We start from the raw sequence: 13,090 nt of genomic DNA on the forward strand, positions 1-13,090 counted from the left end.
TTTGGTTGCAATGACAGAACGGGATGAAACGATCCCTCAAATAAGGTTGTTTGGTTCAGTATCAAGAGTTGGAATAGAATTGTCACAGTTTTGTCCCTAGTTGTCCCTTAAAATTGAAGGGACGAGAGTCCTAGGTGTCCCGCAACCAAACACACCCTAACAATAATCAAAAGTACAATCATGGTACAATTATTAGCTGATTTGACACGACATAACGTGATAACAATCAATAAAACCAGCCTAAGACAAATGCCATGTATCACATAGGCGTAGATAAAAATCCGTCGACCTATTGCAACACACATATGTCTAGTAGGGAAAAAAGGCTAACACAGCTAACGACAGTGGATTTTTTTTCACGGGCTGGTTTGATGATCAAAGAATTAGAAAGGATCCATATAAAAAATCTCTTGCTATTCAAAATTGAAAGGGTATTCGACCATTAAAGCTTGTTCGGTTAGCTCTCAATCCATGTGAATTGAGTGAGATTAGGTGAGTTTAAATCCTGAGCAAGTGAAACTTCTTCTTAGGGCATGTTCGATTTACTCGGAACGATGACCTTGAACGAGTCGTAGCCGGATTGTTTGTACAATTTACATAAGCTTTGATTAGCTGAAACGATTCCTAGATAGAATCCTGGACAACCGAACAGGGCCTTAATTTTTTCCAATCCCACCCAATTCATATGTAATGGAAATAACTGAACAAGGCCTTAGGTGGAGCGTTTGGTGCTACAACCTTTTGTGGCAGATATGGAATTATGAACATTTTTAGTGCACATGCAAAACTCTAAAACCAGCATTTGACAAGTGTCGGAGCAAATCATAACGATCCTTTGCAAACGATAACAATTCGCTTGGCCAGACTTCAAAATGACCAGGGCAGCAACGGCAGTCACTCTTCCTCGCCAAATTTTACATAAATAAGATCAACTGCTAAAAGATTGGACCAACACAGGATTACATAGGTATCGTTGAACTTAAACACTAAACACATAGGCAATTACTTGCCCTTCTTTCGATAGGGTGGTTTACCCCTCTGGTTGTTCTTCCCTCGTAGAAGTGCCATCGTCGGGCCAAGGGCGCTGCTCCTAAGGGCTCTATAAGACCAAGCTGACGTACTATTTTGTTTCCATGTTCCCCAGCCATTTTGCTGAACATCGACCTCATCACCGGGTTCGTCATTTTTTTCCCAAACCGTCTTTTCTGACTTTCCTGCATAGAGTATCCGAATTATTGTATAATAACAACGATGCTTAGTACGAAACCAAAACACGTCAAGAGGTAGTAGTACTTGGTATGAACTATTGTACCTAGTTTGTGTTCTTTACCATTAGTGTTGTTTGCAACCAAGGGTGATTTCTGGCTCTCAATATTGCCTTCATTTTTGTGTAAGGTAACTGGCCTTCCTTTGGCCAGTGCCGATCCAACTTCATTGCATGTTTCTGCCAAGGGAGTACTGAAAGCCCCGGGGACTGGTTCAATACCCTTCAGTAGCCTTACATCAAGAAGTGAAGAGTACTCGATCTGCAGAAGATATTAAGCATGACGCGTTCCAGGTTAGACTTGCTGGTAGTAAGGCTAAAAAGTAGAGAATGCTGATTACCTCCAAGGAGCCATCTTCCTTGTACGGTGACAAGTCCACAAGCATATCTGGCTCGTCCTTGTCTTCGTTTTCCTCGGTGGTGATTGGATACTCTTGAACGGGTAAGAGAATGATACGCAATGATATGGGATCATATAACACAACTTTTCCAACCTGAAATAGCAGGGTGGCATGCTTAGTTTTGCCAAAATTCAACCCTACCATTTAGTCCAATATTCGCCATGTTTTTTCTGTCACAAGTTCTCCCAAGCCCCAAGCATGCAAAAGCTGCAGTCTATTTCAAACAACCCCGATGAAAAAAAAAGTACTCAGACAATGCAAATGAAATTATGTCATACACGGAACGAAGACAGCTCCGGACACAACATGGAAGACAGCTCAACCAATCGGTATGCAATCAGATCTCCCTCCTGCAAGGTCCAAAAGACAGGAAAACTCTTGAACGAGAGAAAAATGAAAGGGAACTGTGATGTTGCCCCATTATTCAGTTTCTCAAGGATGTACTACCTCTGTCCCAAAAGGAATGTCAAAAAAATATACAAAGCTTTAGTTTGTGCCTTAATCTAGATTCTACCGACACTTCTCTGAATTCAACCATGACAACAGATAATCATTTTGGAACCTCTAGTCCTTCCTTCCAATAGATATCGAAAACACTCATTGTAGTAAATATACCGGCTAGTTGAAAGTAACGATATCTCAGTTACTTCTTATGATAGAAAAGTTAACCACAAATATTATGTATTACACATTAAGTTTGCCATTATCATGATCTTAAAAAACTTGGCCGATAGGGGAAAGACCGGCCCCATGGTATTATTTTAAGAAGCTCAATCGGAACCCCGACCAAGAAAGGTCACGAAATTTAGCACCCCATGCAGCATGATGATCCGCCCCCTATGAGACAGATCTTTACTCGTGTTTTAAGCCCTCTCAGCCCCTACACGAGGATCCGCTCCTATAGGTCAGTTCATCTAATGTGTACATAACCAGAGAAACCTGAAATTCGCTTCCATTGGGATTCGAACTCAGGACCTGATGAGTGCTACTCAGACCACCTAACCAACTCAGCTAGAGTCTCTTTCGCCCATTATCATGATCTTATGCCTTGATATATCATAAAACTTCTACAACTTCAAGAACAAGAACAGACAGCCAATTAGAGGCTTAATCTCCAAACTGTTAGTTACCCATTTTCAGCCATTATTAATATTCATTTTAGTACGTAACATATGTTGATTCAGGGTAAGGTACAAATTATCAATCAATTGCATGTATGACGGATAAGTTAATTATCAACTGATCAACTTATGGCAGACACGTTCGATTGTTTCATAGCAAATGCAGAATTGTATCTTCTACCTTCGTAGCAAGATTATCCCTTATTCTCTCACATATAAAAACAAGAAAAGCCTACCTATATCAATGTTTTGCGAAAGGGCCTCTAACCGAGTTAGTTAGGTGGTCTAAGTAGCACTACTCAAGTCCTGAGTTTGAATCCCAGTGGGAGCGAATTTTAGGCTGGGGTTAAAAAACGTCACTCGCTGGTTCCCTATTTGTGTGCACACGAGATAGACTGACCTATTGGGAGCGGACCCTCATGCTGCATAGGAGGCCAGCTTTCGTGACCTTTCTCGGTCGGGCTCTCATTGAGCTTCTAATATAATACCATGGGGCCGGGTTTTCCCCTACCAGACGAGTATATCAATGTTTTTGCAAGACAACATCCTCTTTTTGGGTTTATATATTGGCAAATGTTAGAATGGACACAGAATTGTATCTTCTACCCTTGTAGCAAGATTATCCCTAATTCCCCATATATAAATATAAATACAAGAAAAGTTTATCTACAGTCATGTTTTTGCAAGACAGCATCCTCTTTCTGGGTTTATATATTGATATATTATCCTATTAAATTCCTATACAAGTGATGTAATCAGTGGCCTCCCATACCAATTAAAACAAACAAAATACCTTTGGAAGTTGCGTTAGGGGGTACAAGCTCTCGAAATCAAAAGGTACACCTCTAGACTTTTCTTCATTAGCAACAGCCTTCACACTGGACATCTCAACATTACTGCCTTCATCGATCCTTCTATTACTGACAGCACAGAAGCCATTTTCAGTAACCTTAATGTCCATGACAAGATTATTAACTTCTGTGTTGCTTCCAGCTATTCCTGCATGATAGCCGACATCGGCATTTTTCTTGTTTGAGCTATTTATTCCCCACTTCTGGCCCTTCTTTTTGCTCAATGTTCCACTCCATTGGAATGTGCCCTGAAACCACAAGAAAACATCAATGGAACAGCAGGTCAAACCAATTGTTGACCGTTTTCCCATGTTTTTTGAGGTTAGGGAAGAAACTACATTTCCTATTATCTTGATCCCAACCAACTACATTTCCTATTATCTTGATCCCAACCAATCGTTATTCACCAATGATATTCCGTATGTTGTGTTGCCATAGAAGTCCGGAACGATGATATATGTGATAGGATAGGGATAGCAATAATTGAAAATAAGTTTGTCCAACATCGGTTGAGATGGTTTAAACATGTCTAACACGGACCTGTAGATACACCCGTTTGTAGTGAGATACTAAGGTGCGATAGTAATGAGAAGAGAGGAAGACCGAAGTTGACATGGAAAGAGACAGTAAAAGAAGAGTTGAAAGGATGAGATATACCCTAAGATTTAGCCTTATATAGGAGTGCATAGCAAAAAAAAAACCATGCATGTGCACGAACCTTGACTTGTGGGTTATGTACTTCTGTTGTTGTTAGAGTTATTGTGTTGCTTCTCTATTGTAAATGGGTTGGTTTTTTGTAATGGGCTTGGGCCCAATAGTCTATATAAATATACCTCCCAACCCTGGTTAGGGTTCAGTCGTCAACACCCCTATCCAACTAGTGTAGTTTTCCTCTTGCCTCCCCTCCCACCCGCTGTTGCCCCTGCCTGTAGCTGAGCTACAGTAACGGGCCAGCCATCTCCCTCGACACGGCCATCCCCGCCACGGTCGTCCACACCCTCCCTTCTTCCACGGCACGGCCATCCGCCGGCGACCCCTCTGACGCCCCCCCCCCCCCCCCCCCCGTGTGCGCCCCTCTGTTGCGCGGCCTGCGCGCATCGCCATGCGCTTCCCTGCTCCTGCCATGGATGGGCGTGGCAGCATGCCCTTTTCCCATCAACTGTGTGACGCGTGGGGGGCCACTGGCTACAGTTCGTGCCTCTGGCAGCGCCGGGGGCCGCTCCGGATGTCGTCCACACCACGGCCAGCTCTTCCCTCGCCTTGACCGCGCCCGTGCTGCCACCAGCAACTACCTAGGTCTGTAAGTAGAGGGACTCTAACTCTCATCAAGAGGATGACACTATGAGTTGGGGCAATTTTCTGTTTATTTTCTCAAACATTACACAATGTCATACCCTTAGAAGGGTTGGGTACACATATTTATAGCCCTCGGCGCTGCACTAGAATACACTACACACTACACTACACACTGCAGCACACTCCTGTGCTGTCCTTTAGATACTAAAGTGCAGTCAAAAACTGATGTGCTGCTACTGTTGTCCTGCACAGTCAAAAGACTGCTGCTGCATGCTGTCCTGCGCAGTCAAAAGACTGTTGTGCTGCAACTGCTGCTGTCCTGCAGCAGTCAAAAGACTGCTGCTGCATGCTGTCCTGCGCATTCAAAAAGACTGCTGTGCTGCAACTGCTGCTGTCCTACAGCAGTCAAAAGGTTGTTGCTGCTGTCCTGTAGCAGTCAAGACTGCAACTGCTGCTGACCACATGACTTATTCCATCAAGGTCAGCATTCCGCCTTCCCAGGAGCCGTCAGCTCCACATGGTTTGCCGCAGGGGCTCCTGCCCCCCTCCGGCTCCCACTCCATCAATGTCGCTGCTCTCCGCGTAGAGCTGTTGGCTCCCCACTTCCCCTTCGTGGATTTGGTGGGTGGGGCTCTCGTCCTCGTGGGCGAACTCAGCATGCTCCCTGCTACGGCTCGCAGTCGTTCCACGTCGTGGATCTACATGTCCGCACTCACCACCACTCAACGTCGCCCCACTGACGATGTTTCCGCCGCCCGTCAGCGTGCGCAGATCGCTGCTCATGCCTGAGAGCAGGAACGCGTGGCCGTTGACGCCCTCGAACGCCGACTCGTCGCGGGTATCCCAGGCACCGCCTCGCACTCTGTTCCCGATACCAACGCTGCCGACACCCTTCCCGCACTCGACGCGTCGGTCATTGCCGGTCTTCGTGCCTAGGCGGTAGGGCTCCCTAGCATATGGGCTCTTGTCTCCGTCGTCCTCGCCCCCTACTCGACCCAGTACTCTCGCTAGCGCGACCAGATCCTCATGACTCCACCGCTACGCCCTCGAGGACCATGTACTCACTGATGCGAACGCGCCGACGCAGGCCTAGTGCCGGATGAACAGTGTGGTTCTCTCCTGGATCCTCGGCACCCTCACCGTCAAGATGCAGGACGACGTTCGCGAGCATGGGGCACCGCTCGTCAGGCCTGGGTTGCTATCGAGGCTCAGTTCCTCGGCAACCGCTAGGTACGGATCCTCCAACTGGACACCGCTTTCCGCCAGCTTGTCCAGGGGGGACCTTTCCATCACTGCGTATTGCCGACAGATGAAGACCTTGGCAGACGCCCTTTGTGACCTCAGCACCCCAGTCACGGATGAGACACTCGTTCTCAACCTCCTGTGCGGGCTCAGCCCTCGATACGCGCACATGCGCGCCATCCTCATGCGGATCACCCTGTTCCCGTCCTTCGCTCAGGTCCAGGATGATCTCCTACTCGAGGTGGACTCAGCCCTCGATACGCGCACCTGCGCGCCATCCTCATGCGGATCACCCTGTTCCCGTCCTTCGCTCAGGTCCAGGATGATCTCCTACTCGAGGTGGACACAGCCCTCGATACGCGCACCTGCACGCCATCCTCACGCGGATCACCCCATTCATGTCCTTCGCTTGAATGGGGAGAGGTGGGCGAACCTCACTCCTTCACCAAAGGAGAGCACAATGTAACATGACGAAAGGTCATGCACGAGATAGACTCCATCGAGAAAAATAGTACATGGTCGTTGGTGGAGCTACCTCTTGGACATCACCTTATTGGGCTAAAGTGGGTCTTCAAGCTCAAAAGAGGAGGCTTGTAGTCAAGAAGAAGGCTCGGCTTATCACAAAGGGTTATCTGCACCTGCATGGAGATTATATTTTGCACCATCCAAATCTAGCGACCGTCACTAGGGATGGAACCCCTGCCTTTGGCTGCAAAGCTTTGCCACATTTGGAGTCTTAAGGGAACCCAAGCCTAGAATCAATGCTCGACCTCCCACTTCTAAGCTCTTGTTGCCCCCAAACCCCAGGCAAAAGCAAAGGTACGGCACCTAGCCACCAACCCCCAAGGTCTGGCTTATCAAGCCCGTTCTCGACCAAACGTGCCTAAGCACCTCCCATTAAGCTCAAACTCCACACCAACAAGCAGTTCCTCTCTTCAGCCTCATGCTCAACCCCAAGAACACCCTGGACACATGCTCAACCCCAATCTCAAATTTGTATCAAATTCTGTGCAAAATAGGTCACTCTGTTCTATACATGGATGTTGTCAAGATGTGGATCAATTAATTCGACAATTGAATGTTCGATTGTCGATTCATAGCATCGAGAGTGAATTCAAGCAAGTCATTCTTTTTGCGAATGTATCTGAGTTTTGAGAACTATCCATTGCTTTGTAGATGGTGTAGATGAAGGATAAAGATTAATTGAGCAACGGTGGGAAGACGACGAACCAACTTTTGTTGTGGGGGTCCCTAAGGATACATGAGATTGAAGATAGGCAAGCACATGAGATGATCTCGTCAAGCATTTGTGGTCCATAAACTTAAGTTAGTTTGACTGATGTCATGGTCTATGGACTATTCTCGTTTTAATGGTTATTTACATTTATGCACTTTATTTGTAATATTATGGTTGTGATATTATGCATTTTGCAACCTGCAATAAGAAATCCCCCTTTTTCGCTTTTCGAGAAAAAATCCCCCTTTTCTTCTTTGTTATCTCAATAGAATAGAAAAAAAACATAATCTCAATAGAATAAGAAGCGAAAAGTTTTCTAAGACTATTTTCCTTGAGAAGGAAATTTATTTGAGATTTTGAAAACTATGAATTGTCATCAAATGAAATCGTGAATTTAAATATGTACCATTTGTACAAAACTACCAATATTATAGTTTGAATTGATGTTGTGAGAATGAGAAAAAGTAGTGATCCTAGCTACATTTGAGCTTTAGAAAGCATGGCACCCTTGAAGTAAGTCCTCAAGTCAAAAGTAGGGGCCTTGTTTCAAGGGCTATTGCTAGAGTTGCTCTAAGCCTGCTCGAGAGAGATGATGGAACTCCCAAACCCCACTCAAATCAGATTCAACATATGTCATGTTCGGGCGCACGTACACCAGGCGTGCAATGAGCCATATTCGTGTGGCCACAACATGGTGTGTCGCCGTATCTTCTTCATCGACGGCTTCGAACTCGCTGAGGCCGAGGCAAGCGAGGAGGCACCTGTGTTCTCTCTACACGCCGTTGCCGGGGTGGCTGTCGCCAGCACCATCCAACTCCGCGTGCACGTGGGGTCGGCGGCCTTCACCGCGCGCGTCGACACCGGCTCCACACACAGCTTCATCGAGGAGACCGCGGCCTAGCGCGCAGGGATGCCCGTTCAGACGCGCCCTCGCCTAACAGCCACAGTGGCCAACGGGGAGCGCATCTCTTGCCCGGGCGTCCTTCGTCAGGCGCCGGTCATCATCGAGGGGCTGGAATTCCGCGTCGACCTCTACGTCATGCCCTTGGCGGGCTACGATATCGTTCTCGGCACCAACTGGATGGCCCCATTGGGGGACGTCGTCTGGAACGTCGCGGCAGGCACCATGGCCTTCAAACATGCAGGGCAGGACGTCAGCTGGCGCGGCACGGCACCTCCGCCCACTCCCCGCCTTCATGCGGCCACTCCAGTGACCGAACCCTCCTCGATGAGCTGCTGGACGCCTTCGAGGACGTCTTCGCGGCACCGTCCGGTCTGCCGCGGGCCCGGGGGCGCGCACACCACTTCATCCCGTTGGCACATCCCTACTCAGCAGAGTCCGTCGCCCAAGCATTTTTCGCCGAAGTCGTCCGCCTCCATGGGGTCCCACAGTCCATGGTCTCCGACAGGGACCCGGTCTTCACGTCTGTATTTTGGCAGGAGCTTATGCGGCTAATGGGTACCAAACTCCACATGATGACAGCATTCCATCCTCAGTCAGACGGACAGTCCGAGTCGGCCAACCGCGTCATCATCATGTACCTAAGGTGTCTTACGGGCGATCGGCCACGCCAATGGCTCCGATGGCTGTCGTGGGCGGAGTACTTGTTCAACACCGCATACCAGTCCTCGCTGCGAGACACGCCATTCCGCGTCGTCTACGGGCGCGATCCACCGTCGCTCCGCTCTTATGAGCCGGGCGACACCAGGCTACCAGCTATAGCCAAGTCCATGGCGGAGCGTGCGAAGTTCTTGGCCGAAATGCGGGGCCGCTTGGAGCAGGCACAGGCCACCCAGAAGCTTTTCTACGACCGCAATCACCGTGCGGTCAGCTACCAAGTTGGTGATTGGGCGCTTCTTCGTCTTCGGCAACGCTCCGCCTCTTCGCTACCCTAGGCCGCCGGCGGCAAGCTCAAGGCCCGTTTTTGCGGACCGTACCGCGTCACCGAGCTCATCAACGACATCGCTGTTCGCCTCGCCCTGCCAGTCGCGCCCGCATCCACGACGTTTTCCACGTAGGGCTGCTGAAGAAATTTCGGGGCGAGCCACCTGCAGCAACACCACCGCGTCGTCGGTGGTGTGCCCCAAGCCCTCATACAGTGGCAAGGAGCTACGCCTGCAGCGGCTACATGGGAAGACACGACGGCATTCCGCACTAAGTACCCGGCGTTCCAGCTCGAGGACGAGCTGGTTCTTGGCAGGGAGGGAGATGTCATGTTCGGGCGCACGTACACCAGGTGTCGCCGAGCCAGGGACGTGCGCCATGCGCAGGAGCGCGCCAAACAGCTGGCCGACGTTGAGAAGGAAAGAGGACGCTGAGAAGGAAAGAGGATCAGCGCATGGCTCAAAAGGAAAGAAATGGAAGGAAAGAGTATCAGCGCAAGAAGGAAACAAAGAAGAAGGAAATAAAGAATAAGGAAACAAAGATTAGCTTGCTATTTTAGTCCTAAATTAGAGGAGCCTGCTGCTTTGGTCGGTTGGACCTCAGGCTATTTATATCTTGTAACCGTACTCAGTCAAGTCAAGCAGAAATTAAACCAATCTCGCCTCTCTCTTCTCTAACCGTGAGCCAGGGGGCATAACCCGGTGAGCGTGTCAGCGGCACGGGGGCATAACCCTGTCGGAGTTATCACGGAGCGAGAGTACGAGCTCCAGAGTAGAGGTCTGCATCCCTGCCTAACACTGTTCTTGACAACATACAACATTTTATTGTGCATATGTTCACAAATGCATTATTATGCACTTGATATTTCCTCTATAAGAGAATATGGCAATCTCTAGGAAATAAAAAATGTATATAAAAGTAAGAGGTCACTCGTACTCCAAGTTGTATCTTGATTATGTATACGTGACAGCGTATGGGGAAGGTCACTCCTAGATACTAGCAATACACCTTAAGAAGATCCCAATAGCATAACGAAAACTCAAAGTGGGCCCAACTGATACCAGTCTTATACCCCCAAGCCCTCCTGAACCCTAGGGCTCTCCCAGCACCCGGAGCCCTCTAGGCCAAGGGACCAGACCATGGAGCTCTCCCAACCTCTGGGGCCCTGCTGGTCTCCAAGGCCCTGCAAGCTAGGGAACAAGATCCTAGGGCCCTCCAGGTCGGGGACCAAGCCTCCCGCTCGGCCAAGTGTAGGGTGGGCATAAGCTAGAACCTAAAATTAGACCTCTCAGACATCCCTCAAGGCGCCCTCGAGGCAGGACGACCCCGGTGCCACGTCCGCCTCCGTTAAAGATGACCATATAGAGCTACGGGATAAAGATAAGGCTTCCGCTTCCGCCCATCGAATAAATGCAATGGACAACGTTGCAGTCAAGAAAGTGCATTATCGCCATAACAAGACCACTGATGTACCCGAGACCACTATGTGGTTGTAGTCACGCCACAACATGCTATTGTACTTGCAAGCATTATTAAGTATAGGCAGCTACCAGCGTGCACGTGGGTGGGTGGGTGGGTGTAAAAGACACCCCTTCCTTAACGGATGTGATGTGTTCTCTTAATTCACTACACGTCCAAAGGCCTAAAAATTATTAGCTATTATTAGGAAAGGCATGAAACTACAATGAAGAGAACCAGAGAAACTATGGCAAACCTGTAATTCTTTTGCTGGCGATTTGTCGGGTTCTCTGCCTGCAAAAGTAGTACATATGTTAAGATGCTTTTAGCACATGGACATCAAGTAACAACTCAAGATTTTAACATTGGTCCATCATTCCCGCCCTAACAATAGCTTCGACTTCCAACTTCCATGCAAAACTCTTAGGTTTCATGCAGTGCACTACTAAAAAAATCAAACTTCGTGTTTCTTAATTTCAGCTGAAATACATGCATTATAAATGAGGACACAGTTACTTATCAATTGTGATAATTCTTTCTATAAACAAATCAGCCACTCACAACACCAATGTACTGCAATTTGTAGGAAAATTAGAGGCCTTACGATAGTCTCAAGGGGAATTGTTATGAAACTTATTATAATATTGTATTTACCTGCTATCAGTGGTGCTGTATTTTTCTTTGCCAATAGAAAGAAAATAATGTTGCTTTGTTCTAGTTTTCATAGCCAAACTCATTGAGCTGCTGAATTTGCCCATTGCCTCCTATATATAGTGTACTGTGTGAACACAACGTGGCCAAGGCATCCTCGCTTCGTCGGCTACTCCATGAGCTCCATAGCCCCTCGCATGTGCCACCCTCGTCTACTGCAACAACGTCAGCGCGGTCTACCTCTATACCAATCCCGTGCAGCACCAGCACGAAGCGCGTGGAGATTGACATTCGCTTCGTCCGTAAGCATGTGGCCGTCGGCGATGTCCGCGTTCTTCGCGTCCCAACCACTTCGCTTCAACGACATCTTCACCAAAGGGCTTCCATCCATAGCGTCCTCTGAGTTTCGGTCCAGTCTCAACATCTGTACACGATAGAGTTGAGACTACGAGGGGTTGTTAGTGCACTTTGTATATTGTAATGGGCCTTGGCCCACATTCCTAGATATACATATAATATATCCCCTACCCAAATAGGGTTAGGGTTTCACTCTATCCAACATGCTCATCTTTTACTCCAGAACATAGTTTTTCTTCTCCCACTCAAAAGTGTGTTACTGTTAAATGTTAGGAAAACGTGTCGATCAGACATGGAATAGTTTTAGCTGGGCATGTTGCCTAAAAGCACGCTTTGTTGGTCAGATACTATTGGTTTGTGTTAGTGTGGGTTATATTAGTCTGTTCCCTTGGGTTTAGGGTGGTGCGGCTGCACAGGCTTGTTGCCTTGTGCGCCTCCCCTGGTTTGGTTAGTTGGTTCCAATAGGCAAGGATCTCCCTAATAGGATTGTGTATGATTGTTTCCTATTCCTGTTAACATCCTTGCATATATGTACTTGAGCCTTTGCTCCCATTAATCAACCACTATTTTCTCTCAATTCATTGTCTCTCATGGTAGCAAGTGTTCATGTTCCACCTCGGATTTCTTCGCGCTCAATCAGCGTGCCGGCCCCAACCGAGAGATATGTGCCATCCAGCTTGAGACGAGTTTCCGCAACTTCGTCCAGGGCAACCTCTCCATCGCCGAGTACCGCTGCCGCCTCAAGAAGATGGAAGACGACATTGGCTCCCTCGGGGAAGTCGTCACGGACCGCACCCTCATCCGCAATGTGATCTGTGGCCTCAACGAGCACTTCACCCAAGTCGGCGCCTGCTCCGCCGCGCTCGACCCTTCCCCTCCTTCCTCGACGTCCGCGAGGACCTCACCTTGGCGAACTAGCAGCCTCCTTCGACCGTCGCTCTCACCGACACCACCAAGTCCTCGCAGCAGTCCCTGCAGACCTCTGATTTCAACTCCAGGGGGGCTGGCCACAGAAACAACTCGAAGAACACCAGTCGTCGTAGCAAGCGTGGCGGCAGGCAGGCAGCAGTGCCCTAGCAGCGGGCAGCAGCAGTAGGACGACACGCAACAGTAGCCCAAAAAAGCAAATGCGCCGCCGGCTGGTCCCTGTCCATCAGTCTACAACTCGTGGATAGGCACCATCCACATGTGGCCCGGCGCACGTCCTCCTCTGGCTCATCCACAGCAGCAGGCCTTCATCGCCCAACAGCAACCACCTGTGGCTCCTGCTTCTACACCGACTGAGGGGGGTGGCCTGCCCTCATGGGACACTCAATCGCTGGCCTCT

General features: G+C 48.7%; 1 protein-coding gene across 11 annotated transcripts in view; it reads right to left on the reverse strand.

The window, feature by feature from the left end:
• Positions 1-660: 660 nt before the first annotated feature.
• Positions 661-13,090, reverse strand: part of LOC100280055 (uncharacterized) — a 62,676-nt gene continuing 50,246 nt past the window's right edge. For 5 of the 11 annotated variants that reach the window (XM_035964757.1, XM_020547670.1, XM_020547667.1 and 2 more), the window contains 6 exons: positions 11,012-11,049; positions 3,580-3,885; positions 1,944-2,015; positions 1,606-1,758; positions 1,313-1,526; positions 702-1,214 (listed from right to left, as the gene is read on the reverse strand). In XM_035964757.1, coding sequence (XP_035820650.1) covers positions 1,003-1,214; positions 1,313-1,526; positions 1,606-1,758; positions 1,944-2,015; positions 3,580-3,885; positions 11,012-11,049 — 995 coding nt within the window. In that variant the 3' untranslated portion in view covers positions 702-1,002. 11 annotated transcript variants of the gene reach the window in all.

The sequence above is a fragment of the Zea mays genome, chromosome 2, assembly GCF_902167145.1.
Source record: "Zea mays cultivar B73 chromosome 2, Zm-B73-REFERENCE-NAM-5.0, whole genome shotgun sequence".
NCBI classification, from domain to species: domain Eukaryota; kingdom Viridiplantae; phylum Streptophyta; class Magnoliopsida; order Poales; family Poaceae; genus Zea; species Zea mays.